The sequence below is a fragment of the Brachyhypopomus gauderio genome, chromosome 9 (genome assembly GCF_052324685.1).
Source record: "Brachyhypopomus gauderio isolate BG-103 chromosome 9, BGAUD_0.2, whole genome shotgun sequence".
In the NCBI taxonomy this organism is placed as follows: Eukaryota; Metazoa; Chordata; class Actinopteri; order Gymnotiformes; family Hypopomidae; genus Brachyhypopomus; species Brachyhypopomus gauderio.
In genome coordinates this window covers 14063634-14088640 of record NC_135219.1, presented here as the reverse complement: position 1 = coordinate 14088640, position 25007 = coordinate 14063634, and the positions used below count along the sequence as shown (strand labels likewise).

The following is a 25007-nucleotide window of genomic DNA, read 5'->3' as shown; positions in this document are numbered from 1 at the left end:
CACATCCGACATCAGAGGGCAAGTTTGCTCTCATCATCCCAATGTTTCTTCCTGAGTTTCCGCATTAGTGTCCTTTTAAACATGCACTCTTTTAATTTAAGCTCAGTCCAAATTAGGGAGGACATAAACTGACACAGAATGAGCTGCTTTGAAGAAAAAATTATTTGTGCTGAAGAAGGATACTTCACATATCTTTGTCTTTTTTTATTTAAATAGGACCACAAGACAGTGTGGAGAGACTTTCTATGAGTGGGTTGATTATGTGGTTAAATGATTTTTCTGGATGATGGTTTGAACTATCTGGGTCAACTGCAAATACAGCCAATCTGAGTAAGTGTGGTTTCACCCCAAGAAAAAAAAAGCTCTCACAAACATCAGAAAGACTAGTTAGAATCTTGTTGTGTGACCTTCATGTCATATGTTCTGTTTTTCTCTTCCCGTCTTTCATTGGCTTTACTCCAACTGTGCACCACAGGCTAAATCTTTCACTCAAATCTTCTTAGTGATCACAAGCCTCCTGCAGACAGCAGGTGTCACTCGGTGCTCCTCAGTCTCAGAAAGCCGTTTTATCCCGCATCCTTCCCCGCGCCCCCCACACACGCACAAAACCACGTTAAAGTGATCACAGACGGTGGATCAGTGGGGGATTCCTGTTGTAGGAGACTCACTTGCTCAAACGCAACTCAGAGGTAAGGGAACACTTTTCTGTTCTAGACAGTTGGACGGTCAATCTAATATATGCTAATTTTTTTTACATAAGAACGGAGAAAAGAGAATCCATAAGTGACGCCTCATGCATCCATGTGTTTCATGTGTCCTGCAGGGTGAGTGAGGTGAGTGAGCAGGCAGGTGGGGCTTATACCCTGGTTTCTTCTCAGACTCTTCTCTGAGAACCTTGTTTGCTGTTGGACATTGCTTGATCCATTCACTTCCAGCTGAAATATATAAGTACAAAACTAATAGTTGAGTTGCTGAATTGGCATCTGCAGTTTTGAATGAACTTAGTGTTATATAAAGGGGTGTTTGCTGTCTTTAGGCCCATGGTTGGTGCCCTCAGTAAAATGTTGTTTAGTAAAACAGAGGTAACACTGGGATCCAGGTTTGAATCTCAGCTGAAACCCAGAGGACTTGGAGAAGCTTTGAGGTCTCTGTGATGAGAGCAGACATCACTCTCTCAGTTTTTTGTTGCCGATGCACAACATGCTCTGCAAAATGTCGGGGAAACTGGTCTAAAACTGTAGGAGAAAGATGTAGACAGACTTGTATTCTTTTGAATTTGACATGTTGATTTACTTATGAGGAATCATTCTGCATGGTTCTGAGATTGCACCTAAATACACCACACGGATACATGAATGAGCATGAGTGTCAGGAGAGGTTAATGCTGCTCTAGGTTCCAGTGGTCCTGTTCACACCAGTTCAGCACACAGTATATTTAATGGCAACAATTTGCCAGGAATTGTCCAGACTGAACATGATTAGCTATGATCACACCCAGCTTCATAAGACACCGGTGGTCTTGTGGTCTAGTGGTTTTGTCATATCCTGTGACATTCTGTCCTCTCTTGAGAAATCAAATCCATGACATCACAACAGTGACATCACAATCGCCACCCGTGCTAACCACGATGACAGATCGGATCAGGGAGTAATCTTGTAATACCTGATCAGCCTAATTCCCCCTAAGTGCAGCAGTCATTCTTGTAAAGCTGTCATGACTGTGCACTTTCTGAATTACCCATTATTACATAGTCACAGTTGTTATTATTATGTGTGCAGTGAAACCACGTCATACCGTCCCTTGGTGCAACGGACACCAGTCATGTCACGACTGACAGAACAGTGATGGACTCTAACAATGTGGGTTTTTTCTTCATCTTTGTAAACAAGGTTTAGTGCAGGAGCCTCCCTGTTATTAAGACCTACTGCTGTGCTGATTTTGAGACTGCAGACTCCATCAGCCCATGAGAATGATTTAGGTTCTACTATTAATGAACTACAAACTGTATTTAGATGGTGCTGTCCTTGTTGCTAGTGATTTTAATCTTGAATCTTCAAAATATCTCACATGAGAGGAGTTAATGTCTTAGATCACGTTTACTCAGATGTTACTACAGCTTACCCACAGCGTTCTGACCACCTAGCGTACAGCCCATCTAGACCAGGAGATTCATGAAAGCCAAACAGAAGTACGAACTTCAAACTGACAAGAGCTGGAGTTGTCCTGACCCCTGAGATATGCAGAACTGGAGTTGTCCTGACCCCTGAGACATGCAGAACTGGAGTTGTCCTGACCCCTGAGACATGCAGAACTGGAGTTGTCCTGACCCCTGAGACATGCAGAACTGGAGTTGTCCTGACCCCTGAGATATGCAGAACTGGAGTTGTCCTGACCCCTGAGATATGCAGAACTGGAGTTGTCCTGACCCCTGAGATATGCAGAACTGGAGTTGTCCTCACCCCTGAGACATGCAGAACTGGAGTTGTCCTCACCCCTGAGACATGCAGAACTGGAGTTGTCTTGTACCATTGACAGCAAACGAACACACTGAACTGAACTACATTCTAGTGTGGTAGAGTTGCTGCTCTGTTCCTCCAGACATGCCCACCATAACTACCCCCAAGGCCTCTTGCTTCTTGTTAGATGCTAACTATAGTTCTAGTTTAATGTTCAGGCTGAACATTTTTATTGTTCAGTTAAATTACATTTTCTAAGAATTGTTTGTAGAATGACTTTACTAGTCAATTGTAGGTTAATGTAAACAGTAATATGGTTTACTGGTAAATATTTTACTGTAGGTTAATGTAAACAGTAAAATGGTTTACTGGTAAATATTTTACTGTAGGTTAATGTAAAACTAATATAGTTTACAGGTTTGCTTAGCGGTAGCATGTTCATGTCATATCAAGTTTGGACCCTCTTTTTTCTGTGTGTTCATATAGACAAAAATGTCTGGCAGAGGATTATATGAAGAGGAAGGACATGTAACTAACACAGGTAAGCCTGCAGTACCAGTACCAGTACATGAATACCAGTACACTGGCTATTTTTGTTAATTTCATCCAAGGAGTGACAATCACTGAAAAGATTCAACTGCATCACCATATTCCATCAGCAGAAGTGCCCTAAAGGAAAAAATCCTGGCGGTTGAAGATACAGACACTGGCATGAGTGTCATCAGAGAGGACGACGTTATTCTGTCTTTATAGTTCAACATAAGTGAGAAGCTGATTTGGAGGGGGGATACCTGTCTTACACGCACACTTCAATTACCAGCTTGCTTTACGTTTTTTTAATCCTAACCCTAATGAATCCTGCAACTCCTGTATGACGGCAGTTTCTTTCTGACATTTCCAACTGCTACATCATGAACGGGTTCTTCATATGACTGGTTCCCTTGTAAAAGTCCCAGCTGAAGCTGGTCCTATCAGATAGGCCCGGTCTGGTGATAGCAGACTGGTCTTGTTCATTTGTACATACCTTTGTTTGCACTCCCAACCACCTCTAGGACCTAAGGGAGTGATTAACGACTGGCGGAGGTTTAAACTGGAGAGTGTGGATCAGGGCTCTCTGCCTCAATGCCAGAGGAAGATTCTCAGACAGATGTCGTCTGCACACAAACCCAAAGATGATTGGCTGAGCAGCCTCAACTGCAAGGTGGACCTGTCCCACTGCCGTACTCAGTGCCAACAATTTTGTTGTGATTTTCTTCTGATTTCCTCACGATTGTGAGCTTTGAAATTTCCACTGAATTACAGCGATTATAGCAACTCAACTGATTTCCTAACAAAACACACAGCCGCCAAGCCCCTGATGCTTTGGCGTTTGACGGATGGTACCAGTCCTCGTAATCATCTGGTTGCTCTTGCAGATGAGCGTGGAGGAATACGATCTGCTGAAGGAGGATGATGAGTGCGGGCTCACCCGGTACCGCCAACGCTGCATGCAGGATATGCATGAGCGTCTCAGCCGGGGGCGGAGCTTTGGGGGCGTGCAGGAGCTGGGCAGCGGCGACGCCTTCCTGGCCATGCTGGAGAGCGAGCACCGTCTGACCCTGGTGGTGGCGCTCATCTACAGGGACACCGTCAAAGGCTGCCAGGCCCTCAGCGCTTGCCTGGACTGCCTCGCCGCAGAGTACCCGACCGTCCGGTTCTGCCGCATTGACGCGGCAGCATCGGGGGCCGGAGAGCGCTTCTCCGATGACGTCCTGCCCGCTGTGCTGGTCTACAAAGCCGGGGAGATGCTGGGGAACTTCCTGGCTGTCACACAACATTTTGGGGAGGAGTTCTTCGCCACAGACGTGGAGGCCTTCCTCACTGAGTACGGACTGCTGCCGGGGAAGGAGTCCAGAGCAGGAGGTGCTGACGCAGACGTGGACTGAGGGAGGGGGACGGATTCAGCATGGTGTGGGCCTAGAACACAGGGAAATAAACAAAGGGATATCAACACAGGGATATCAACACAGGAATAAATACACAAGAATACATACACAGGGATATAGACACAGGAATACATATACAAGGATACAGACACAAACACACACACACAAGCACATAACATATATTATAATTTGAAAGCTGTAGACATATAACCAAATCTTTTAAAATTAAGTCTATGTGTATTGTGTCTACATCTATTAAGATAAATTAAGTCTATGTTGTCATTGTATTGTCATTATCTATAAGTATATAACAAAGCCTAATTATTACATCTTCATTGTTAATTCATACATTATTTTATTAAATGACAAAGGTTACATAGGAAATACTTAGTATTTATGTCTTTGTTGTGACAAAAACCGGAGGTACAGCACGTGGATGCTTTGTTCTCACGTTCATTGTTGCTTTGTTCTCACGATTGTCGGTGCTTTGTTCTCACAATTGTTGCTTTGTTCTCACACTTGTTATTGATTGCTTTATTCTCACAATTGTTGCTTTGTTCTCACATATTTTGTTGCATTGTTCTCACTTTGTTGTAGCTTTGTTCTCAGGTTAATTGTTGCTTTGTTCTCAGGTTAATTGTTGCTTTGTTCTCAGGTTAACTGTTGCTTTCTTCCCGTGTTCATTGTTACTTATCTTCTTTGTTAGTCCACACCTTCCCCGGAATCTGTGTGCTGTCCATCAGTAGTCAGACCACCTGGGTGTTATTATGTTACTACATCACAACTTATTTAATCTTTGTTTAGTTTCGTGACCATTGTCAGTGGTTGATGCCACATTTTCTTCTTCTGCTGTAGGTAGTGCACATTTATGTTCAGTTTCATTATTTGTATTAAACACTTCAATAGGAGATGTTTGCTTTCTTCCCTTTCTTCACCCGTGGCAGATGTTTACAACTGATTCAAGTTCTTTACATTAATGACATATATGTGGTGCATATATAATCAAAGCTGTCTGAAATTAAATATATGAAAAAAATAAAATGAAATGAATCATTCCTTGGGATTTCCAGTTTCTTCAGACCCTTGGTTGTGGATATGTTCAATTTGCTCAGGTTTCCTGTGAGATATGATTAAATTTTCATGTGTAAACAGGACATTACAGGACATCTGAAAATAAATCAATTTTTATATTCTTAGCGATTTTAGTTAAAGCTCCTGATGGACTTACTTTGTGTAAGCCTAAGTGAAAACAGACATATAGCGGAAAATATTATTCAAGGCTCTCAGCAAGATGACACATGCTCAGGAACCTTGATGTTTCTGCTCGTCATGAATCCATGGAGACCCACCACCAGTTCAGAAGTTTACGCCTTACATAAGACTTCATTTGATACGCCATTAATTTCTGAGCAGTTTGAGCCGACACACATGCAAAGAGGTCTGGAGAGTCCAGTATAACAACAACCATGCCATAAGAAAACTGAACTGTATAAGTTCTATAACAACTGTTTTGCTTCCTTATGCATTTGAAAATTGAAATTATAATGCCTTTCAGACTGGGGGCCTTTCAAAGTGTGGGCCTATGAGAGTGTGGACTTATCAGAGTGTGGGCCTATGAGAGTGTGGACTTATCAGAGTGAGGACTTATGGGAGTGTGGGCCTATGAGAGTGTGGATTTATCAGAGTGAGGACTTATCGGAGTGTGGGCCTATGAGAGTGTGGACTTATCAGAGTGAGGACTTATCGGAGTGTGGGCCTATGAGAGTGTGGACTTATTAGAGTGAGGACTTATGGGAGTGTGGGCCTATGAGAGTGTGGACTTATTAGAGTGAGGACTTATCGGAGTGTGGGCCTATGAGAGTGTAGACTTATCAGAGTGTGGACTTATGGGAGTGTGGGCCTCTCAGAGTGTGGGCCTATGAGAGTGGGCCTATGAGAGTGTGGTCCTATGAGAGTGTGGACTTATGGGAGTGTGGGCCTATGAGAGAGTGGATTTATCAGAGTGAGGACTTATCGGAGTGTGGGCCTATGAGAGTGTGGACTTATCAGAGTGTGGACTTATAGGAGTGTGGGCCTCTCAGAGTGTGGGCCTATGAGAGTGGGCCTATGAGAGTGTGGTCCTATGAGAGTGTGGACTTATGGGAGTGTGGGCCTCTCAGAGTGTGGGCCTATGAGAGTGGGCCTATGAGAGTGTGGTCCTATGAGAGTGTGGACTTATAGGAGTGTGGGCCTCTCAGAGTGTGGGCCTATGAGAGTGGGCCTATGAGAGTGTGGTCCTATGAGAGTGTGGACTTATGGGAGTGTGGGCCTATGAGAGTGAGGCGTATCAGCATTTGGCCCTATCAGCTTGCAGTGGAGATGAGGTGTTGTCGTCTGTGAACCCGCCAGGTTCTAACATCAGGAGGAAGACAGAATACTGGGAATGGAATTCTAACCTTTAAACTGCAGGTTCAAGTATAGCACATATAAAACATGTTTACATTCACCTTTAGGCCTGATTTATAATAAAGGCATATTTATGTGCACTCAGGGTATGGTTTATCCTCTTCTGAATCCTTCGTCTAGAAACTATGCACTGTTTAATTCCATGTTGACATGCAACTATGCCCCAACTTCTGAAAACCTCATGTAAACCTCTCCTTTTGTGGCCTTAAGCCTGGGAAGGTCGTAACTAATCCTGAAATAATTTCATTCACGAGGCACGAACATATTAATTGCCTCCATTCAGCCCACTGCGAATATCACGCAAAGCAACAAACTGCACTAGCACCTGTGCTCTCCAGACTGGACCTGTGCAGACAGGGCCCCACCCATGGCCCCTGTCCATGGCCCCACCCATTGCCCCTGTCTACGGCCCCACCCACGGCTCCGCCCATTGCTCCCAGCTTGGGGAGGTGTTGCGGGGAATACATCTCCCACCTCTCTTGCGTCCTCTCCACAGTATTTCGTGAGATGAGACCATCTGCGTTGGGGAAAAGCGTGTTCCGACAGCCTCCTGGCAGACGGTGCACTCTCCATGGTCTCCGCCAGTCTCGCGGCATGGGTGGTGTAGTCACCTGAACACCCCTGAACACTCCTGAACACCCCTGAACACTCCTGAACACCCATGCACACCCCTGCACTCAGACATGTTGCCACGGGTCTGAAGATGTGCTGAGATTCAATGAGCTCCATGCGGACAGCTCTGGCACACAGAACATGTTCTTATGACATGATTGATCACCTGATTCCCAGCAGGCCATTATTTACCTGTAACCTTGACTGTTTCAGTCATTCATTCAATAACAATATGGTGCTATAAAATAATATCATAAATGTAAATGAAAAATATGTTTATTTATTTTTGCAACTCAAATGAAGATCACGGTTCTTTACAAGCCAGTCATGTAGGTATCCTGATGACTGTAAGAGTTCACAGTTCCTCCCATAGTGAGGACACAGCAGGACTGGAACACCAGTGCCCAGATGCAGTGTCTTTATTCTCCAGAGTAAACGCAAATGAGCCAAAACAAAGAGAAAAGAAACTAAAAACAGGACAAGTCTGGGGCAGGGGTGTGGTCAATCTGGGTAGGGGCGTGGTCAGTCTGTGTAGGGGCGTGGTCAGTCTGTGCAGAGGCGTGGTCAGTCTGTGCAGAGGCGTGGTCAATCTGAGGCAGGGGCGTGGTCAGTCTGGGACAGGAGTGTGGCTAGTCTGGGGCAGCCTCACCACCTCACTACTCTCCTTAATAATCTTCCTCCTGATTAATAATCACCTCAAATACCCCTTGTCATTGTCTCTCCATTGTATGTTTTAAATCTACATTTTAAAGCAACAATAAAGATTAAACTCTTAATATTCTCTGGAACAATACTCCAGAGATTAGGATGTATGTAATAAAAACATATTCCACTAGCTGAGCTACAAGTGCTGACAGGGATTAACAATAAACCTGCTTCAGATTAGCACCTGCTTCAGATTATCACCTGTTTCAGTTGAGTGGCGTGAGTATGACACTAGGGATTGGCCTGATCTGCCCAGATGGAAAACATGTACCCCCCCAAAATAAACACTTACGCAACATGAACAAAATAATAAAATCCCTATTTCTGTTGTGGGTCTGGTAAGTCTACTTACTTTAAGAGTTATTTCAATATTCCTGTTTAGCTGTGTGAAGGTGAAACGGTTGAGGGCTAAAACACATGAGACTGGAGTGATGTTAGACTGGAGTGATGTGAGACTGGAGTGACGTGAGATTGAGGTGACGTGAGACTGAAGCATATGAGGGTTTGTCAGAGGAGTAAGTCACTTGTTACCCTGATGAGATGCTAACTGGCGTTAGTGTTCACTTAACGTTAGCCATGAAAGTGCTGAGCACCTCAGGTGCCCCGACTGGATGCGACTGGTGTGTTATAGAGGTTGGCTGGGGTGTGAAGGGGTAGGAGAATGAGGTAATGGAGGAAAAGTCATTGTGTGGAAATTACAACCCACAAACACACACCCTCTTACACACAGGGAAGCCTCCTACACTGCCTCTTATCTAGTACTGTCACGCAATGGTGTAGTCCTGGTTTATTTTCACAGTGTGTTACCATAGTACCTCTAACAGCTGTGTGTGTGTGTGTGTGTGTGTGTGTGAGAGAGAGAGAGCAGATAAAAATGAATGACTAAAGAAAACAGACACACATCTGTGAGTAAAGAGGAGAATGCTCTGTCTCTTTGTAACACAAACACACATGTGCACATACTCATCACGGGACGGGTTAGCCTTCTGGGATCTTGTACACAGGAAACCATGTGCATTTACTTCTCAGCACTGAAATATGTGACAGGGTGTCCAAAATGCTGACCTCCTAAGTAATTCACCAGTGCTGTAGTGACCTGTGAGCACCACACAGGATGCAAACACTTTACATTATACGTATTTCTCAATAATCATACTAGATATAAAATCCTTACTAACAGATTTTCATTTTTAGTAAGGTTAGAGATCTGTAGTGATATTTTCATGTGTGTGTGTGTGTGTGTGTGTGTGTGTGTGTGTTTCCATGTGTGCATGTATGTATGTGTGCGTGTGCGTGTGTGTGGGTGGGTGTGCATGTGTATGTGTGTGTGTGTGTGTGTGTGTGTGTGTGTGTGTGTGTGTGTGTGTGTGTGCGCGTGTGCATGTATGTATATGTGTGTATGTGTGTTTACGTGTGTGTGTGTGTATTTACGTGTGTGTGTGCGTGCATGTGTGTGTGTGTATCTGTGTGTGTGTGTGTGTGTGTGTGTGTGTGTGTGTGTGTGTGTGTGTGTGCAAAACAGCTGTTACCAGCTTCTCTTGTCTTCATCTTCTTCTGCCACTCATTTAAAAATTCCATATTAATTATTCATCTTAGACACCCTTATACATGTTCAGACTGGTCTGCTGGTTTAGTCAGAGATGAAGCGATAGAAAGAGAGAGATTAGGGGAAAATGAGTGATAGTGAATCAAACAATAAAGGTGACACTAAAAACAATAACACAAAATAACAAACAGCACAAGGTTGATAGAGTTCAGTCCAAAATGTTTAGAAATGCCCAAACATTTAAAGAAGAAACTAACAGAAAAACACCTGCACACATCTGGAGTCAGTGGAGTCACAGCATGTTTTGTTAGAGAGTGCCCCCTGCTGACCACATTTGTGCCACTGCGTGTATCGTTTATCTGAGCGCTATATCAACACAAACGGGAAAATACTCTCTGTGTTCAGAGAGGTTGAACTTTATATTTACAGAACTACTGTTTCAATATAGTAATCAAAGAATGTGAAGAAATAAAATGAAAGGGCTTAAACATATTGACTAAAATACGTGATATTTAAAGATTTAAGAATTAAATTTAAAAATGCTCAAATTAATAATAAAAATAAACTAAAGTAGAAATGAAAGTGATGTTAAATGGTAGTGACACCGCTGAAGTGCAGCGTACAGAGTACATTTAGTGGATGAAGATGACCAGTCTGTTTGAGCCTGGCCATAGTGGAAGTCCCATGGTGGCAATGTTTGTGCAGCCACAAGTAATCTTCCGTTATCATGCCACCTTGTGGCCGTATATATGAAATAAAGATAAATAAACTACAGCGCTACTCTTCATTTGGGTGAAACTCCGGGCCAGTAGTTGGCGGTGAACCTCGTGTCTCAGTAATGTTCATATAAAGCCAAACAGGCCGCAAGAGGGCGCGTTTGAGCGGGAAAATGGCGGCGGTGCTGCAGCAGATTTTGGAGCGCTCTGAGATATCTAAACTTCCAAAGGCGGTTCAGAGTAAACTGGAAAAGTATTTCACTGACCAGCAAAGTGAGATCGATCACGTAAAAGCCCAGCATGAGCATCTCCGAGTGGACAGCGGTAAATAAGCTAACCATATCTTCCCCCGAGTGTGCGAATCACTTACTTTTGAGTAGAGACGCTAGTCAAAAACACAGCCTGGCCAGCCGTGGCGGCTAACAAGCCGGTTCGCTGAATTTACTGTGTTGACTAGTTGGAGAACTAGTGAGAATTCGCCCAAACTTTCGGTAGAAGCGGTACCCGATATCCTTACGAAAAACGTAGAGTCAACTGTTAAATTGTGCGTTAGCAAGCTAGCTAAGTAGCCTGTTTGCTAAAGCCTGGTTCACACTACACGATTTTAGGCTGGTTTTTCAGTCGCCGACAAAAACTGTGGTCGGAGGCAAATCGGCGATCACTCGTCGCTCGCTCAGTCGTGTAGTGTGAACTGCTTCGCCGACTGGTCGCAGACGACTGGCAGATATCTAGCATGTTTAATATCTAGCAGTCGGCGACTGAGAGTCGGCAGCAGCGTCTAGCTACAGCCAATGGGAACGCGGAGAGAAAACTTTCAAGAATGCTTTCAAAACAGTAACCACACAAAATCCTCACCTTTCTTACAACTTTACTACAACACTGTTTAAGTTATTGTAACAGCACTGGAGAAATAGTGCGATTGATTATATTTATCACTGCAACGGAGAGATGAAATAATTCTGGCAACTTGGGACTATGATGTGTTTAAACGGTAAAAAAAATAATAACGAAAATGTGGAGTACATGTACATTGTTTTTTTTTCTTCTACGTGGTGTTGCTGGTTCTGGGAGAGTTTCGTTTTCGTGTTCTCGTGTTTTTGGACGGCAGCCAGATGAGTCGGCGATTCCCCAGTCGTGTAATTCGTGAGTCCGCGTCGCCGATCAGTCATGTAGTGTGAAATCCACAACAACTGAAAGACTCGCGATTACAGCACGACCAGTCATGTAGTGCGGACGGCACAAAAACCTGACGACTGAAAAGTCGTGTAGTGTGAACCAGGCTTAACGTGCGCTTTGAAAGTTCGCCATGGCGCGTCTAGCAGATCTGTGTGTACGTTGGGAGGTTTGATGAATACCGTGTCGATTATAAATATCAACGGGTTAACCAGTGAATGTTGTAACTGAAAACTATCAGTTCTGTGTAAAACGGTCCACTTGTAATAACCCTTTTCGTTTTGTTTAGAGCAACAGTACTTTGATCTGGAGAAGCGCTGTGCAGAAAGCCAAGACCAGTATCTGTCAGTAACGAAAGAGCACCATAAACTCAAGGAAGAGTCCCAGCAGCTCGGTAAGGTCTCGTTTATCTTGTCCCATGTTTACCAAGACTTGTGTGTCTGAAACAGTCGCGCCACCATAAGAACTCTGTTGTGTTTACAGATGAGGAGCTCAAAAGTCTGCGTGAGAAGACCAAGGAACATGAGTCCTCGTATGCGAAGTTGGAGGCGCAGCATGTGAGTTGCTGCGTTTAAATCTTGTTTCAGATATGATGTCATTCTCCATCTGCGTTTGAGGTCTTTTTAATTCACACCAGCTCAGATATCCGTGATCTTGATATTTCTGTGTGAGGGAAATGTCTGATGTTTGTATTTTAACGCAGAGTCAGCTCTCCAAAGCTAAGGAGGAGCTGGAGGCAGAGAAGCGTGAGCTGGTGCGTACGCTGGAGAGGAGGTCTCAGGAGGTGGAGAACCAGAACGGTGCGGGTGCCACGGTCACGTTCGTGCATTGATGGTAAACACGCTGGACACTTAAAGGAGAACATGGGCGTTAGTAACTTGCTGGTGGTGTTCCTTCTCCAGAGGACCTCAAACAGCTGAACGACAGGCTGGTGGAGGTGAGTGCAGCACGCATGCAGCTGCAGTTGAAGTTGGACGAGTTGGAGGCCTCGGAGGTCTCCATCAAGGTACGCTCCTCCCACACGCACGACCCCTGTGACCTCCCGCAGGTCCTGTCGGTTCGGTGCGAAGACGTCCACTGTGCGATCACAGCAGGCTGAGGGTGTAGTCTTTGTCCCTGCAGTACAAGGAGAAACGCATGGAGCAGGAGAAGGAGCTGCTCCAGGGTCAGGTGACCTGGCTGAGTGGGGAGCTGAAGGCCAAGAGTGAGGAGGTGCTGTCCCTGTCACGGCAGAAGGGCAGTGAGATCCTGGAGCTGAAGTGCAGCCTGAACTCCAGGGAGGAGGAGGTAGACACGCCCTGCTCCCCCCCCACAGTGCCCCCCTGCTCCCCCCCCCCCCCCCCCCACAGCGCCCCCCCTGCTCCCCCCCCCCACCCCCCCACAGCGCCCCCCTGCTCCACCCCCCCCACAGCGCCCCCCTGCTCCCCCCCCCCCCCCCACAGCGCCGTCTCGCACCACGAGGATACATGAGGTCATGTGTGCTTGTTTCTGTTGCTCTGCAGGTTGCCAGGTTACAGGACCAGGTGGCCAGTCTGAAGACCTCAAATGAGAACCATCAGAAGCAGACGGAGGACATGATCAGCAGGCTGAAGGAGGTGAGCTCCACTGTTAAGTCCCCATGGGCCCCCAGCACCTCCTCACCCTCTCTCCCATCACCCAACACTCCCTCACCTTCTCCCCCATCACCACACATGCCCCTCAGCACTAACACCAGTTCTTCTCGTCCAGGCCAAGGAACAGCAGGCCAGTTTGGAAGAGAAGTTCAGGAATGAGCTTAACGCTAACATCAAGCTGTTGAACCTGTACAAGGTAAAGCCGACCCCGACCATCAGTCCTATCAGAGCTCATGTGTACTTCAGTCTGGAGCACGGACCCTATGTGTGTGTGTGTGTGTGTGTGTGTGTGTGTGTGTGTGTTTGTATGTGTGTGTGCGCTGCGTTGCTAGGCAGCGGCGGCGGACGCTGAGGCTAAGAGTGAGGAGCTGAGTCGGGCGGTGGAGGAGCTACACAAGCTGCTGAAGGAGGCAGGAGAAGGTGAGCGGCGTTCCCACGACAACGGCAGCTTTGGGAATGTTGGGTAATTTCAAAAACTCTATGCGAGGTCAGGGGGTCTGATCGTGTTTCTGGTTAGTGTGGCATCTTACCAAAGTGTTTTGGCATGTTTCCCGTGTTTGTGGTAGTTACGGTTGCATGATAGTTTTTAGTTGCCGTTTAGCAAAGGCACTAGGTCGTGGGAATTGAGTGCCTCACTCCGGAACGTGGAGGTCCTGCGCTGGGGTGTTGGGTGAGTGTGCCAGGCTCTGCCAGACGCTGCAGCCTGGGCTAAAGGTTTAGTGTGTAGTCCTGAACCCCAGTACAGTCAGGGTGAGAACTGTGAAGGTGCTGTGTGTTGTGTACGTGCGGCAAACCTAGATCAGGATATTGAATTCAACCATATCTTCAACCTGAAGATGTGTGATGAGTTTGTTCACGGATGAACATTTAGTTGATGTTCAGACGTTTTGAAGCACCTCTGGCATTACAGCTTCTTCATAGTAACCAGGAGCAGCTTGTGTTGGTCCGTCTGCTGCCGGCCGTGGTGCAGGAGTGTGACTGTAGAACTGTGTGTGCAGCCCACAGAGCTCTGGAGGAGAAGATGTCCGAGCTGGAGGCCAGTAAACAGAGGGACGCCGGTGAGCTGAAAGACCACATTCGCAGTCTAGAGGTGGAGCTGGACAGAGCCAATCAGCTGCTGACTGACGGCAAGCGTGGAGCGGGTGGGTGTCGCCCCTCACATCCCAGCCCCGCCCCCTGCCTCACTCTCCACCTCTGTGGGAGGAATTGATTGGCTTGTTTGTTTTGACAGGAGGTCCTGCGTGTGCTTCGGGGGTGATGGAAGAGCAGCTGACCACCATGTCCCCCACCGCCATGGCCGTCGCCAAGATGAAGCCAGGCATGAAGTTCACAGAGGTACTGCGTCTTAGACTGACTGGTTCAGCTTAACACAACTAATTACACAAAGCAGCATGGGAAGTGGCGCTGAGCTCAGACGCTGGTGATCCCATGTCTTCCCGAAGCCCCTCCCCCTTCCCTTGCTCTCTGGCTTCCTGAAGCCCCTCCCCCTTCCCCTGCTCTCTGGCTTCCTGAAGCCCCTCCCCCTTCCCCTGCTCTCTGGCTTCCTGAAGCCCCTTCCCCTGCACTGCTCTCTGGCTTACTGAAACCCCTCCCACTCGCCCTGCTCTCTGGCTTACTGAAACCCCTCCCACTCGCCCTGCTCTCTGGCTTACTGAAACCCCTCCCACTCGCCCTGCTCTCTGGCTTACTGAAACCCCTCCCACTCGCCCTGCTCTCTGGCTTCCAGAAGCCCCTCCCACTGCCCTGCTCCCATCTTGTGCGTGTCCTGCAGATCTACTCGGCGTACGTGGAGTCTCAGGAGCAGCTGCAGCTGGAGAGGTTGGAGAGCAAACGGGCGAACAAGTACCTGGACGACATCGTGCGGGAGGTGGAGGCCAAGGCGCCGCTCCTGAAGAGGCAGCGGGAGGAGCTGGAGAGGGCGCAGAAGGCCGTGGCCAGCGTCTCCGCCCGGCTGGAGCAGGCCATGCAGGTTGGACGTATATGCTGTGGTGATCTTAACTGGGGAGGACACGGGAAGCTTCACGCAGTGACTCGGGTGGACGGGGTTGTTGACGTTCCTGTGCTCCACCCGGCCAGGAGGTGCAGCGTCTGCAGAGGGAGGCGGACGAGGCCAACAAGCGCTCGTGTGTCCTGGAGCGGGACAAGAAGAGGCTGGAGCTGGAGCTGGCTGATCTGGCCCAGCAGGTGAGGGTGGGGCTGGGCGGGGCTGGGCGGGGCCTCCTCGAGTGTGACACACCCCTCCCAAACGGTGGCCATCAGCTGGTCCTGTAACTGCTCATTGTGTATGTGTGTGTGTCTCTCTCTCTCTCTCTCTCTCTCTCTCTCTCTCTCTCTCTCTCTCTCAGGTGAGGGTCCTGCTGGTTGAGCTGGAGGAGGCGCGCGGGAACCACGTCCTGCGTGAGGAAGATGATGTGAGCTCAGGAGACGTGAGCAGCACGTCGGAGGTGATCTCCCAGCACCTGGTCACCTTCCGCAGTGTGGAGGAGCTGCAGCAGCAGAACCAGCGCCTCCTGGTGGCCCTGCGGGAGCTGAGCGACGCGCAGGAGCAGGTGGAGATGGAGGCGGAGAGCAGCAGGTGTGTGTGTGTGAGTGTGTGAGAGAGATGTGTTGAAGTGATGTTTACTAAGTTGATATCATCAATTCAGTCTTCATCTGGATATTTAATAGACCCCACGTTTGCTAACTATATGTGTGTGTGTGTGTGTGTGTGTGTGTGTGTGTGTGTGTGTGTGTGTGTGTGTAGACGCAGTGATCTCCAGAGCAGTCTGCAGAAGGCCCAGTGTGAGCTGGAGCAGCTGAAGGAGCAGCGTTCTCACCACATGCAGCTGGCCGAGTCCATCGTGCGCCAGAGAGACACGTACCGCCTCCTCCTCGCCCAGGCAACCGGGGCTAGCTTCCCTCCGCAAGGTACACACCTGTCCCCACACACACACACACACACCTCCGCAAGGTACACACCTGTCCACACACACACACCTCCGCAAGGTACACACCTGTCCCCACACACACACCTCCGCAAGGTACACACCTGTCCCCACACACACACACACACCTCCGCAAGGTACACACCTGTCCACACACACACTCACACACACCTCCGCAAGGTACACACCTGTCCACACACACACTCACACACACGCAACTCCTCCGCAAGGTACACACCTGTCCACACGCACACGCAACTCCTCCGCAAGGTACACACCTGTCCGCACACGCAACTCCTCCGCAAGGTACACGCCTGTCCACACACACACTCACTCACTCACACCTCCGCAAGGTACACGCCTGTCCACACACACACACTCACTCACACACACCTCCGCAAGGTACACGCCTGTCCACACACACACTCACTCACACACACCTCCGCAAGGTACACGCCTGTCCACACACTCACACACACCTCCGCAAGGTACACGCCTGTCCACACACACACACTCACTCACACACCTCCGCAAGGTACACGCCTGTCCACACACACACTCACTCACACACACCTCCGCAAGGTACACGCCTGTCCACACACACACACTCACTCACACACACCTCCGCAAGGTACACGCCTGTCCACACACACACTCACACCTGTCCACAAACGCACTCCTTAGTGTGGTATTGTAATGTAGTGTAATGTCACTCAGGTAACACCCCAGAGGAGTTCTCCCTCACCTCCACCCCCCGCCGCTCCCCTGCGGTCACACCCACTACAGCCACGCCCACCGGGCTCGTCGCCGCAGCGATGGAATCCACGGAGACTGTGGAGGCCAAGGCTGCCCTGAAGCAGGTATGTTGGGGACAGTGAATTGAGGTGAATGGCAGTATATGTGCACTAGAGGGCAGCAGAGAGCTGATCAAAATGTGAAAAGTCAGATACGTGTGGTCATGGAAAATGTATGTATCGTAGTAATGGTCAAGCAATTAATGTTCGTGTAGAAAAGCTTTGTGTGTGTGTGTGTGTGTGTGTGTGTGTGTGTGTGTAGCTCCAGGACGTGTTTGCGGTCTATAAGCAGGAGAAGGTGGACAGTGAGAAGGCTCTGACGGAGCACTGTGAGAAGCTGCAGGATCAGGTGTCCGAGCTACGCTCCCAGAACTCCAGGATCTCCACTCAGCTGGAGTTCGCCTCGAAACGGTGGGCCAGGCACACACGCGCACACTCCCAGTGGACTGCACTACACACACACAACGGGTTTACAGGTCTAATGGACGTATATTTGTGTGTCAGGTATGAGATGTTGCAGGATAACGTGGAGGGCTACCGTAAGGAGATTGCCTCTCTGAGGGAGAAGACCCAGAAGCAGGCCAGCGAGGCCCAGAAGAGTGAGCAGACCATCCACACCCTCACAGAAGACCTGCGTTCATCGACGCAGAAGCTCAGCGTGGCTGAGGTGAGGTCTCGCTGCATCTCGTGGTGTCTCACATTGTTCTCTCTCTTATTTTCTTCCTCTTTCCAGTCTCGAGGATCCCACTCCCCCTTTACTTGTGCCAGGTGTTTGTTGGTCTGCTGTATTATGTTTTTACCTTTGAGGTTAAAATTCTTTACCTTTGAGTAGTCGTGTGTGTGTGTGCTGAACTGTTGGTACTGGTTGCCCTCAGTCTCGAGTGGAGAACCTGCAGAAGGAGCGGGACCTGCTGAAGATGGTGGAGACCAGGCTGACCCAGGAGATGGAGTCCCTCCAGACCCAGCAACGTGGCCAGAACCTCTTGCTCACCAACCTCAAATCCATCCAGGTAGAGACAACCTCTCCCCCCCCGCGTTCCCCCGGGTGACATTAGTTTGTTCTTAATCCTCCCTGTCCTCACAGACCACCCTGGAGCGCTCAGAGACAGAGACACGCCAGCGTCTGACGGCGCAGGTGGAGAAGCAGGAGCGTGAGATCACCCTGCTGCAGAAACGGCTGGAGCACGAGGTGGAACAGAGACACCTGCTGGGACGCAATCAGGACGTATGCCTCGCCTCTTCCTGTCCTCATGCCTCGCCTCTTCCTGTCCTCATGCCCCGCCTCTTCCTGTCCTCATGCCCGTCTCTTCCTGTCCTCATGCCCGTCTCTTCCTGTCCTCATGCCCGTCTCTGGGCCACTCTTCAGTCCCAGACTCGGACAGGTGTCGTTGTTTACAGATGCAGCTGATGGACGCTAAGAAGCAGCTGGAGGCCCAGAGCACGCTGCACCAGAGGACCAGAGAGCAGCTGCTCACCGCCCAGCAGGAGCTCAGCACCCTACAGCAGCAAATCAGCAGCGCAGAGGGCAGTCTGGCCACGCCCACCGTCCCCGCCCGCCTTCCAGGTCAGCAGCGCCTGTGCTCTCGCCCCACACCGTCACCGCAGTTGTTTCCACCGACGGGTGCCCCTAATCCCCCTAAGGTGGATGTTGCGGGTTAAACCTGTGACCTGTGTCCCGCGTGCAGGACGGCAGGACGCGGAGGACGAGGTGGAGGATCTGCGAGGACGTCTGAAGCAGGCTGAAGTCAGGGCTGAGGAGCTGGCCGAGAGGGTGAAGAGCAGCGCCTCCTCCCTCGAGCAGTACAGGACCATGTGTGTGAGTCTGGAGGAGGCTCTGGACAAGGAGAAACAGGTACAGCTCTCGGTGACCTCTAGGGGGAGCTGTTCAGCGCATCCACAATCACACTCATTCCAGAGAAACAGGAAATTAATTCAACCTTCAATCACTGATTATACTGTATTTCTAGGAGTTTTTTTTTACGTATGGTGCACTAGGCTTGTAAGCTTTTGGAAATGTGATGTATAGGATGAACAATTGTGATCCTTCTCTCAATCATTCTCCCCCTCTCTGTCACACACACATTCGCTCAGGTGACTGAGCAGGTCAGGTCCTCCGTGGAGACCCAGGTAACTGAGGCGCAGGAGAGGCTGCGAGATCTGGAACAGAAGCTTCTAGAAGCTGAGAAGCAGAAGCAGGACGTCCAGGACGACAGGCAGAGATCTGTAGCTGCTGCCGAGGAGCAGGTCTGTTTCTCTCCGTCCCACACCCCTGTCGTCCAGAGAAGCCGATTCCTCATACTCTGAGCAGCTGACCTGTACGGTGCTGCCCCCTCACAGGTGCGTGACCTTCAGGCCAGCGTGAGCCGGCTGCAGGTGGAGCTCCAGGACGCTCTACAGCAGGCCAGCGTGGCTTCTGCCCAGGAGCAGCAGGCTCTCCTGGACTGTCAGGAACAGGCACGGCTGGCCGCCGAGGCCCACGACAAGTACGAACAGGAGATGCTGCTTCACGCCGCCGACGTGGAGGCCCTACAGGCGGCCAAGGCCCAGGCCCTACAGGCCGGCCAGCACCGCCTGCAGCTGGAGGAGAGGGTTCAGAGGGCCAGCGCTCAGCTGCTGGAGGCACGCGTGTCCTGGGAGGAGCAGGAGAAGATCCTGAAGGTGCTCGCACGCACATGGACGCACACGAAGACATGGCTCAGTAGAACCAATGAACAGATGCTCACGGACACAGTGCATAGTGGGTATTAAGTGTAGGCAGTGTTGGTGTTTGAAGCTCCTTGTGTGTCCGTCTCAGGAGGAGCAGGCTAAGATGGAGTCGCGCGTTGAAGACTTGCAGAGGCAGAATGATCTTCTCCATGAGCAGCTCCAGAGTCTGAGTGGGAGCATGGCCACCCGGCTCCAGCAGGCGGCCAGCGAGGCCTCCCTGGACACCTCCGTCACCGAGGAGAACAAGTCTCAGGAGCAGCTCCTGCAGATCCTCCGGTGAGATCCTCCTCCCCTCACACTGCTGAACTCTGACCTCTTCCACTTGACTCTTTTACTTTTCAGAAGAATACTTGTTTATTCTGTACATAAATTGGCAGCTTTTTGTTGAGAACCTGGTGTGTGTGTGTGTGTACGCAGGTTCATACGTCGGGAGAAGGAGATCGCGGAGTCTCGTTTCGAAGTGGCTCAGGGTGAGAGTTTGAGACACAGGCTGCGTGTGGAACACCTGGAACGGGAGCTGAAGGAGCTTCAGGGCTCACTGATCGCAGAAAGAGAGAGGATGCAGGTACACCGGCGCCGACCCATGGCACCGACCCACGGCTGCTTCGCCTTCACGCCCTGCCTGGCTTGGTCATGCAGTACTAACCCCCCTCCCCCTGCCCAGGTGACCGCCAAGACCCTGGCCCAGCACGACGAGCTGATGAAGAAGACCGAGACCATGAACGTGCTGGTGGAGACCAACAAGATACTGCGGGATGAGAAGGAGAAGCTGGAGCAGGAACTTCAGCAAACCCAGGCCAAGGTACAGGAGGGCGGTCTGGGGGGGGCGTGGTGAGGGCGGTCTGGGGGGGGCGTGGTGAGGGCGGTCTGGGGGGGGCGTGGTGAGGGCGGTCTGGGGGGGGCGTGGTGAGGGCGGTCTGGGGGCATGGTGAGGGTGTTCTGGGGGCGTGGTGTGAGCGGTCTGGAGCGGGTCTTATAGTTATAAAGATATTCACTTCCTGCTTTTTGCTGTTCAGATGCTTTTCTGCTAGCTCTGCTTGTTCTGTACAGTTATTTCATTTATTTGATTTATATTTACAAGATAAAAGTTATTTTTACAAGTTAAAGGGATTCATTACTTCACTTGGTAAGCTTTTTAAATTTATCTATAAAGGATTGTTTCGCATTTTTCACATTCTAACAGTCCGACACTGCGAGTGAGCTGTTTTTTGCGCCTTAACCTTGTGAGTGAGTGGTTTTTGTGCACTGTTTCTATCGGCGGCTGATATTGTTCCCAGCTGTGAAATACCTGCCAGAACTTCTTGGGTGTTAATTTTGCATTTTGGAATTTTAATTTGGATATTTGAGCCTTGTGTGCCCGGTGCTTTGATATTGTTTTGATTATGACTCATGCTTCCACATCATCTATTTGCTCTGAGTCTATCAAACTGTCTCAGAGTGTTGCGGAACTTCAGGAAGAATCCATACATTACACTCTATAAGGGAGGATGAAGAATATCTGGACTCGATTCTAGCCACACAAACTGCTAATAAAACTGCGACTGGCAAAGACAGAGACGTCTCTCTGCCTTGTCGCTGGGATGTACTTGGGGCAAAGCCTAAGCTCATCTTGGTCTCAACTCCCAATCCCGTTAACAACAAAAATGATAAGGGCTGGGCTCTTGTTCGGGGGAAGGAACACAGCAGAAACCAGCACAGCAGCGGTGGCAAGCAGCCATCTCCAGAACAGAACATTCTTTTAGATAACAGATATGAAGCTCTCGCCTCAACTGGAGTAGCAGAAATCGAGCAGTCTCACCACAACATACTGCCTCCCTCTCCAGGACATCAAGGACATCAAGCACACCCCAATCAGCATCAGAGAACCAACTCCAGTCTGGCTGCTAAGCAACAGCATGCAAATAACTCTGGCCACACGCGGACTAACCATCAGGCTGCCAACCGTGCTAGCTAGCAGCATGCTAACAAGCATCCTAAGAGTTTTTGCCGTCAGTGCGGCCACACGCGTCTCAACCACCAGTTTGCAAACCATGCCAGTCAGCAGCTAACTAATAAGCATGCTAATAGGGTTAGCCATCGGGATGCTAACCATGTTAGCCATCGGGATGCTAACCATGTTAGCCGCCGAGGCATTAACGGTGAAAGGAGATGAGGAACACCTCCACAGCCCAAAACACTGCTGATTGGGGACTCAGTCATCAGAGATGTATGGAGCAACAGTATTAAGGCCTTTTGCTTTCCTTGTGTTCACTGTCTGTGAAGTGATACCCATGATTCCATGCATATTGCATGATCATCCAGCTATGGAAAGACTGATCGTGCATGTTGGCTCTAGTGATGTTTACAAACAACAGTCTGAGATTCTGAAACAGAATTCTAACCATCTGCTCGACATACTGGAGTTTTCCCAGTGTGAAGTGTTCATTTCTGGACCGAAACCAACTGCACGTCGGGGCAGTGGTCACTTTACCAGACAGCTGGCTCACTACAGCCTGTGCACATCAGAAGGTAAACTTCATTGACAATTTCAGCATCTTATGAAGGCGTCCTGAGCTTTTTAAACCTCATCGGCTTCACCCTAACAAGGCTGGGACTCAAATGCTTGTGGATAATCTAATGTATGGAATCACCCACATGTGGAACTTGCACCCAACCATCTCCTGTCAGAATCTGTCCACAGTCTCATAGGTAAACTCCAGGAGATTGAAGAGGTTCTGCAACACTACAGTCTGCAGTCTTGTAGAAACTCACCTACTTCTCCTGCACACTCAGTGAATTCTCAGCAATATTGTAAATGAAGCTTCGCCTCCTGACTTTAACTATTTTAATATCTCTAGAGTAAATAAGAGAGGTGGTGGTGTTGCATGTTTTTACTATAAACCATTCCGCTGTAAGTAGATCTCATTAGGGGAACATCCTACGTTTGAATATCTGGCAGTACCATCTCAACAGTACTTATTCAGTTATTTTGATTATCCATCATCCTCCCACACTACATACAGATTTTCTTGACTATTTTGCAGAAATGCTTTCTAGGATTTTAATGGCTTTTGATTGTTTTAATTGCTGGGGATTTTAATATTCATATGGATATATCCACAAATCCAATCACTTCAGAATTCATGAGGATGCTTAACCCTTTTGATCTCATACAGCATGTATCAAGCCCAACTCATAAGCATGGCCACATTTTAGATTTGATCATTTCTAAACGCATAGAGGTTAATAATGTTGCAATCTCTGATCATTTTGGTGTACTTTTCAATATGTCATTATCTACTAGAACACTTGGTAAAAAGTGCACAATAACCAAGCGTTATCTCAGTGCTGGCAGTGCCGTGGCCTTCACAGACATGATACAGTCCCTCCCTTCTCTCAGAAAATGGGAATGAATTAGTTGAAACATTCACACACAGAGTTAGGAACTGTATTATTAACTGTACTTATCTACCTTAATCAATTCATCCAATAATAACTCCGCTGCCTTGTTCAGAAGTATAGATCGACTAGTAAACCCCACCTCCTGTGTCTTCCCTGAAACAGTTTCAGTTAAAAAATGTGAGGAGTTTGCAATATTTTTAGGGACAAGACTACTAGTATAAGGCAGAACATAGCAACAAGCAGCCTAACTGTAATATGTCTTATTTCCAAGAAGTTTACATGGTAACACTACTTGATGTGACCATCACTAAAATCCTCTACATGTGAACTGGACCCTTTACCAACATGCTTTTTCAAGCAGATTCTGTACTCATTAGTTAATGAAGTTCTAAAGATTGTTAAATCAGTCTCTGCAACTGGGAGAATTCCCTAATATTCCTAAAACTGCTATGGTTAAACAACTATTAAAGAACAGAAATCTTGATCCTGTCAACCTATATCTAACCTTTCCTTTCCTTAGCAAAATCATTGAAAAAGTTGTCAATCCAGTTGAATGATTGTCAAAGTAAATCAAATAAATAACACTTTTCAGTCTGGTTTCAGAGTTCTCCACAGTTAAGGTAGTAAATGACCTGAGATTGAATAAGGATGCAGGCAAACTCTCAGTCCTTTTTCTGCTAGATTTAAGCGCAGCATGATTACTATGTTGCATTAGGTACCTCTTCCTCCACACGTCAAAAAATAACTTGTGGCGTCCCCCAAGGATCAATTCTTGGGCCGTTACTGTTCAACCTATATATGCTTCCGTTACCACATATTAAAAAACAAGGTATTAGTTATCATCAATATGCAGATGACACTCAACTTTACATTTCTCTAGAACCTAAAGCCCTAAAATCAATTTGCTTATTGTTTGACTGCATAGGTGATATAGACATGGGTGTCTGACAATTTTCTGCAATTAAAGAGAAGACAGAGGTTCTTGTTCTTGGTAGTGATTCACAAAGGAATGATGTCCAGATTTATTTAAATCAAATGAATCTGAATGCCAAACTATGTGTTAAGAACCTGGGTGTTACCTTTGATAAAAGCCGATTAAAGATTGGCGAGGGTGCTTTTAACCACTATGACCCAAAGCTCTGGAACTCTCTTTCTGAAGAGCTCAGATGCATTTCTTCCCTGCATAGCTTCAAGAAGAGTCTCAAAACCTTCCTGTTTATATCTGCTTTTAGTTAAGAAACTCTAACTCTTTTCTAATTATTTTAATAGCTTTGCAGATTCTTATTTACTTTTTTACATTTTATTTAGTTATTTTAATATTTATTTTATTACATTATTATTACTTTATAATTTGTCATTATTTTTATTCTGTTTGTTTCCTTTTTATCTTTAATTTCTTAACATTTTCTTTTTGTCTTTGCTTCCTTTTAATGTTTCTTTTTATTTATTCTGTAAAGCACTTTGAGTTGCATGTATGTATGAAAGGTGCTATACAAATAAAGATTATTATTATAGTGCATTATAGTGTAGACAGATGGGCTAGTCTAGAGTGGTTACATTGACATGGTTTACGCAGTGGCGGTTATACTGAAAAGATGCTTCGGGTCCCGTCCCACTCAGGTGCGCAAGCTGGAGTCGGACATCCTGCCCATGCAGGAGTCCAACACTGAGCTGAGTGAGAAGAGCGGCATGCTTCAGGCCGAGAAGAAACTTCTGGAAGAGGACATCAAACGTTGGAAAGCCCGTACGCAGGTCAGCACCTCCCACCTCTCCACCCAGTCACCACCCAGTCACGCGGTGGCCCTGATCTGATCGTGTCTGTTCAGACCCTGGTGAGCCAGCAGAAGGACACGGACCCAGAGGAGTACAAGCGGCTGAGCTCTGAGAGGGAGGCCCACCTGAAACGCATCCAGCAGCTGACGGAGGAGTCCGCCCGTCTGAAGGCCGACTCAGCCAGGTGCAGATCCTCCACTCCCTGCTGGCTGGATGCCAGAGTGCTGTCTTTATTGT

At 48.1% G+C, this 25007-nt stretch overlaps 2 protein-coding genes across 5 annotated transcripts in view; both read left to right on the top strand.

The window, feature by feature from the left end:
• The first annotated feature begins 448 nt into the window (after window positions 1-448).
• pdcb (phosducin b) lies at window positions 449-5437 on the top strand. 4 transcript variants are annotated; one of them, XM_077017409.1, is made up of 4 exons: window positions 449-689; window positions 2944-2998; window positions 3120-3658; window positions 3873-5437. In XM_077017409.1, exons 3-4 carry the CDS (start codon window positions 3605-3607, stop codon window positions 4380-4382), a joined length of 564 nt encoding a protein of 187 aa, XP_076873524.1. In that variant the 5' UTR covers window positions 449-689; window positions 2944-2998; window positions 3120-3604; the 3' UTR covers window positions 4383-5437. The 4 variants fall into 4 exon arrangements, with proteins under 4 accessions (XP_076873524.1, XP_076873522.1, XP_076873521.1 ...); XM_077017407.1 differs by having other exon boundaries at window positions 3117-3658; XM_077017406.1 differs by having other exon boundaries at window positions 450-689; window positions 3510-3658.
• Window positions 5438-10545: 5108 nt separating this feature from the next.
• The window catches only part of tprb (translocated promoter region b, nuclear basket protein), a 23815-nt gene continuing 9353 nt past the window's right edge, over window positions 10546-25007 (top strand). The window contains 29 exon segments of the mRNA XM_077017391.1: window positions 10546-10730; window positions 11869-11973; window positions 12063-12136; window positions 12283-12379; window positions 12482-12585; window positions 12702-12866; window positions 13082-13174; window positions 13308-13388; window positions 13525-13612; window positions 14191-14334; window positions 14424-14527; window positions 14964-15161; window positions 15269-15376; window positions 15538-15767; window positions 15936-16099; window positions 16834-16976; window positions 17173-17321; window positions 17415-17577; window positions 17786-17920; window positions 17995-18135; window positions 18309-18474; window positions 18596-18762; window positions 19002-19154; window positions 19248-19568; window positions 19705-19892; window positions 20034-20181; window positions 20281-20418; window positions 24618-24749; window positions 24824-24954. Of these exon segments, the coding sequence (XP_076873506.1) occupies window positions 10580-10730; window positions 11869-11973; window positions 12063-12136; window positions 12283-12379; window positions 12482-12585; window positions 12702-12866; window positions 13082-13174; window positions 13308-13388; window positions 13525-13612; window positions 14191-14334; window positions 14424-14527; window positions 14964-15161; window positions 15269-15376; window positions 15538-15767; window positions 15936-16099; window positions 16834-16976; window positions 17173-17321; window positions 17415-17577; window positions 17786-17920; window positions 17995-18135; window positions 18309-18474; window positions 18596-18762; window positions 19002-19154; window positions 19248-19568; window positions 19705-19892; window positions 20034-20181; window positions 20281-20418; window positions 24618-24749; window positions 24824-24954 (4181 nt within the window). The 5' untranslated portion in view covers window positions 10546-10579.